Source organism: Haplochromis burtoni, unplaced genomic scaffold, assembly GCF_018398535.1.
Source record: "Haplochromis burtoni strain Fernald_Lab_line unplaced genomic scaffold, NCSU_Asbu1 Contig_413, whole genome shotgun sequence".
Lineage (NCBI taxonomy): Eukaryota > Metazoa > Chordata > Actinopteri > Cichliformes > Cichlidae > Haplochromis > Haplochromis burtoni.
The window spans coordinates 71885-77712 of NW_024582774.1; the positions used below are offsets into that span (position 1 = coordinate 71885).

Here is a 5828-nt window from a genome sequence, read left to right on the forward strand (position 1 = left end):
TATATACATATTTAGTCTGTTAACTGTTAATCTTTTTTCTTTTACTATATTTTATTAATATTTTGCTCTTAACTATTTTTTTTCTACTGTACCATTCTGCTGAGTGACTGTCTTCTGCTCATCAAATACATGTCATTGCAATGTTGACCCTGTGCTAACTTGCATATGACAAATAAAACTGAAAACTGATTAGCACGCAGTCTGTATCCGGCCTTTAAGCCTGACGTCATTAGCTGTGTCTGGGCCCAAAGTCAAACGAACACTGCGGCATCACTGAGAGTAAAACTCTTAATATCCAGTTTAACATCCAGGCATCCATGAAAACAGAATTTAATACATTTAACGGAGTTAGAAGTTAGCAGGAAGTTAGCTCGCTACTTTCCACCTAAACATGACATTGCATGTTCTGACTGAGATTTTTGACAAAATTCAAATGTGCAGCTCTGCTGTCACTTCCAACATAAATGAAGACAGAAAACTAAACAGCAGTGATGTTTGTAGGGTTACTGAAGCTGGGCTAGCTGGTATATAATGATGTCCTACAGCTATGTTAGCGTAACATAACCAGTGAAGCTGAAGGATGAACGTTAACTTTTTTCCACTCGATAAAAGTTAACTTGAGGGTTCCCGATGGTTTTAAAAGCTGAGCTTTAAAATGAATAGCGGTAATAAAAACCGAGAGAGGCCGACAGTGATCACTGACTGTTTTTAGGGGCTTTTGAGATTAAATAGAACAAGATACAAAGCATTAAAACATGTTAAAAACACAAAAGCCTCATTAAACACAGGGTAGTTTGGGCCCGGAAGCAGGATTCATCACGTCATCACTTAAAGACCAGATAGGTGCTTTCAAAGAGCCGAAGTTGTGTTAGCGGCACAACTTCGTTATTTAGCAGTTAGCTGTTGTTTCGGTCCTGAATGTAGTTTGCACTTCACCATTGCGCTCTGGTTCTTTTGTGCAATAAAAATGAAAGTAGTCAGCTAATTGTAGCATAAGTACGAGTGGAACCGATAAGCGGGATTGAGAGTCTGGCAGACTAACAATTCCAAGGAATTGAACTACTGGGAACTGGTTTGCTAAAAGAACTAATACCCGATTCCCATTCCTATTTTTCAAGCAGCAAACTTGTTAAACTAAGTCAAACTCTACCTTTAGTTCAAAAACAGGTGTGTCGATGGTCTCGGCTCCATGTCGTTTAAAGCAGCGGATGATGGTGTTGAAGACTTTTTCTCTGATGGCCATCTGTTTGGGGTTGTAGTCTCTCGTTCCCTGACAAACGCACATTGTCAATCAAATAATTCTATTGTGAGAATATGTATGCACTTGTTGTTTGTTGTCATTTTTTTGTTCAGCATCCTCTTTGTAACAGATTTCACCGTGCGGTAACCAGTAACCACTCAGCCTACCAGAGGTTGTAAATGGTCGCTGTCCTAAGCCTGGGTGACTGAATCCATGTAACTTTTTACATTAAAAAGAAATCTAACTTAGAGCCACTGGGGTTGTAACACACCATTGGAAAGCTTACCATACAGACATTTTCTGGTCCTCTAGAAGAGATGTGATTGATTAAAGGATAAGCAGATATCCACATAAAGCATCATGTACTTTGATGACACAATTTGGGGTAGTCTGATCCTTGCATTTTTGACTACCGACACTAAAGTTTGATTCGTTAAACCCACTCTTATGAAGAGGTTCTTTGATCTGATCTTTGGTAACAAGCTATTATATTTTTTTTAATTATAATGCAGCCACTTGGTGCCAATGATCTCACAGACAGGCTTCTCTGTAACCAAAGCTACGCCTGCTTCTACTTACAACAAGCTTTTAATCAAATGGTATGTGCCCGAATATAAAGGTAGCGGGTACTTTGCCATTGAGAGCTCCTTTTATTCCACCAAGTCATGCTGAGATAGTAAGATAAGCTTTACACATGTGACATAAAGTTAAATGGTTGTGTTTGTCTTGTCCTAATACAGACGATACCAGGCCTGTGCCACAGAATATTCTGTAAATATAAAAGTGTATTTCCTTAAATACAAGAATACTTTAATCTTACCTTTGGTGTTTTAAGGACAAATTGGGTTTTGCCATCATCTCCTAACTGAGCCTTTAGTTCCAGCAGTTTAGCTACCTCTTCATCAATCTGCATGAGAACACAGATCAAAATATAAAGTGTTCAGAGGTTTTATACTGTATTTAACAACTGTAGCGTGAAAAATTATGAATACATCTTGTCAAATAAACACATGGACAGCAGCCTACCTGAGCCACAGTGATCCCAGGGAAAGAGTGAAGAGATCGGACACATGTGGGAGCCCGAAAGCCCACCAGAGCGGAGCAGGCACGAACCCAGATCATGCCCAGCATGGTTATTCCACAGTGCAGGAAAATGGTATGGATTTTAAAAAAAAATAAAGTAAAGTAGGACCAAAAAAAGATCAGAGTGCATCAAGAGTGCAGCATAATCCAGTGGTGTTGTACAGAGCCAACCGCAGCAGCCAGTCAGGAGGGTTGGATTAACCAGACGGTGAAGTAGATGGTGGAGATGATGAATCGTGTGACAGGCCAAGGTCACCACAGGTCAGGCAGGAAGAACAGGAGAAAAGTGGTAAGCAACCCTATCACTAGGAGAGGGTGGGGCATGATGCATCATCACCACAGTGAGGAGAACAGAACACGAGATGCAGCAAGTCAATCACAGCAGCCCAACAGCCCCCCACCCACCCGGCAAACAAACAGTCTTTCACTAATGTGATAAAAACTGATTTAGACAACAAGTGCACAGATGCACCTCTTGAACTTTTTTAAAAAATCTATGATTCCTTTTTTTTTTCCTGTGTTTGTATAGCGCTTTCCTTCACTTATTGTCCACAGCCACAAAAAGTTGGTTATCATGTCTACTGTTGCTGCTTTAACCCTTTTATTGCATTTAGCAAACTCTACCTGTCAGCAAGCATTTGTAACTTAGTCTCAATGAATCTCTATGGTGTCATTTTCATAAAGCGAGTCAGAACTAACATCAAACAATTCAGATAAAAGACAGGAAATGGATGAGGCTGCTGTCTGAACGACTCAGCTAAGGCATCTTCTCTGAGAAATAAGAATATGCTCTACGGTCCAGTCTAGAAGATTCCTGAATAACACCAAGGGCACGTTTTTAATTCATGTTGTTCTACGAGGATTTATGACGGGCTAAAACAAACACTGGCCCCTAGAAGATGTCTTGATCGTCTTAGTGTTTGCTAATAATAAACGCTTCTGCACCGTCCCATACATTTGGTATTTATTGTGGTATCAGCTACATATTCTCAGTGGTCACAGGCTCTGATAATGCCCGTGTTAACGCATGCGTGTTATTGCATCAGCTCTCCTTACACATTTCCATAACGAGAATAAGAACGTTGAAAATCCACGTTTTAAAGCCGTGAAGAAAATAAAAAGCTATATCATTGTTATCTAATTCGTTAATTAATTACATAATAGGTGCCAACATGCATGTTAACATCCGCTAGCTAACTGGGCTGAATGAAGGAGGCCGGACCGATTAGAGCGCAGGACTTTTCCTGTAAGCTAACTCTATGGTGGAATAAAAAAAAACTGGCTTTTGGGAAGTGTAGTCTCCTTCTCCCTGAAACCTGAATTTAGCGGATATTGTTTTCTAAATATAAGCGCCTTCCATTTTTTCGGAAAGCCAAGTTATTGAGCATAATCTATATCGAAATGAGAACTGATTAATAATCAGACAGTACTGAGTCAGATGCTAACAGCATGTATTCCAAGACCGAGAGCTAAACTGCGAGTATGAAAACCTTCTACATGTATTATATAGCTAATCTAGCTAGCAAACAACCAATCAGTTAAAATGCCGAAGCATGGCGCAGCATGCTGTAACTCACTTGTCTTAACATCATAATTAATATTAAGTGTAAATCTTAGTACGGACCTGCTCTTTGCTCGCCTTCTCTGATTTTAACTTCCGGACGACTTCCCCTTGACTTTTAATCGCTTCTTGTATCTGAGCCTTGTCTTCCATGGCTTTTTCTAAATGGTTTTATAGCGCTACTCACTTCACCGGCTACCTACAGCACATACGGACTTGTAACTGTCAACGGAGCATAAAACGGAAACGGAAATAAACGCAATTTCCGATTCATCATTCGTGATGTTCCCGTGTTTTTTATGTGTAATGTCTTTACTTATATTGGTGAATAGACTTCAGTAAACAGGATTTACAAAGGGGTTATACATAAGATTTAAAGTTTCCTGCATTTCAAGTATCTTTATTACTCTGTGTTAGGGACATACATTATAACCGATCCGGTCACTTAAAATATGTTTACAGTAACTGTTGCTATATTTGTTGCCTTTTCTGCTTTCCTTTTGCTCAGATTACTCTTAAAAAAGACATTTTTAATGTCAAAGAGATTTTTAACAGCATAAAGGATATATAAAAGTCACTGCCAAAAACTAATTGCAGCTTCTACCTTGTGACAGGAATCTTGTTCGTGGCTCAAGATGACTTGATATCATTCATGAGGGATATTTTTGAAATCTTTTTCACATATTATAGACCAACAAGTTATTTATAGCTTAGTTACAATCACTTTTTGGCAAATACCAGTAATCTGTTTTTGGCAGACAGGAATTCATTAGTTGGGGACACCAAGTTTATGACCTTGAAATTGATTTCATTACTTTAGGAGGAAGGGGGAGTGAGATACATTTTCTTTGTATAACCTTAATTGTCCCAATTTCAAATGATTTTAGAATAAGGTTTCTTTTAGCTGGATTAGAATAGATTTTGTTTAGCAAAGTCGTTCTGATCACTTTGTTTGTGCACCTGCAGTCAGAAAAGTCCTGCGATGCACAGCTGTCACTCTAAGAGAAATTTAAGAATGCGCTCTCTCTTCTGACTGTCTGTCATACTGAGCATTTGCCTGGTGGACCCCGATGGGTCAATTGAGCTGCGCACCCGTTGTACAAGGACTAACAGCAGCCCATTAAACTCTAATTTCAGGGGTTTATTTTAAGTTTACAGAATATAACATCTGGTAAGACGATGAGTTTTACTTATCACTGTCTGTGTTATGTGTATCCATTTATCGTGTATGCTACTTTGCTCTGTGGACTGTAAAATGTTTCACTGTATTCATGAAATAAACCAGAATTTCAATGTCTGAATCTTTTACTGTTTTTCTGCTTTGTTCACTCCAAGTTTGACAAAACCCACAGCTCACAAACATCGCAGCGCAATCTCAGTGTATTTAGCTGCTTTTTCCCTAAACACAATCAGCTGACTGAGAGAAATGCCTGTAGTCATCCACTTTGGTCACTGTGAATGTTGAAGGAGCTTTGTTCCATAGACACCTTATAGTGTTTCCTGCACTTAATCCAACACTGCTATGTTCTATTTAAACCCAGATTCCTTTTATAGTTTGCAGTGAAATTTGTTAAACCGTTGCTTAATTGGACAGAAGTACACGTCACTCTTTACTAACACATTGTAGATGAGTTTATTGCTTCCAGTTCAGGATTCCAGTAATGGATTGTTCAAGTTCATGTGGAACTCCTGACCAGCATGTGAGGGTTTTTATGCGCTCATTCTGTTGGAGTCAAATTGTTGAATGTTGTCATTGTGTTTCTTAAATTTGTTCAAACTATACGATCAAAGATGTTCCACCTCTCCAGCTACTCTGTGCTGGGGGAGGTTTTATTGTAGATACATCCTATCTGAAAGATCTGTTTCTTGTGTTGTAAGCTTCCTGCTTTTATGATCCTTTTGGTGAGCAGGACACACACACACACACACACACACACACACACA

The 5828-nt window shown here is 39.1% G+C and overlaps 1 protein-coding gene across 2 annotated transcripts in view; it reads right to left on the reverse strand.

The window, feature by feature from the left end:
• Positions 1–4132, reverse strand: part of hars (histidyl-tRNA synthetase) — a 22735-nt gene extending 18603 nt beyond the window's left edge. The window contains exons 1-4 of one of the 2 annotated variants that reach the window (XM_005944946.2): positions 3948–4100; positions 2267–2628; positions 2061–2147; positions 1151–1270 (exon numbers count right to left, since the gene is read on the reverse strand). In XM_005944946.2, the coding sequence (XP_005945008.1) occupies positions 1151–1270; positions 2061–2147; positions 2267–2371 (312 nt within the window). In that variant the 5' untranslated portion in view covers positions 2372–2628; positions 3948–4100. Of the gene's footprint in view, positions 1–1150; positions 1271–2060; positions 2148–2266; positions 2629–3947 lie in introns of both variants that reach the window. The other variant, XM_005944947.2, reaches the window with a different exon arrangement.
• Between the last annotated feature and the right edge of the window lie 1696 nt (positions 4133–5828).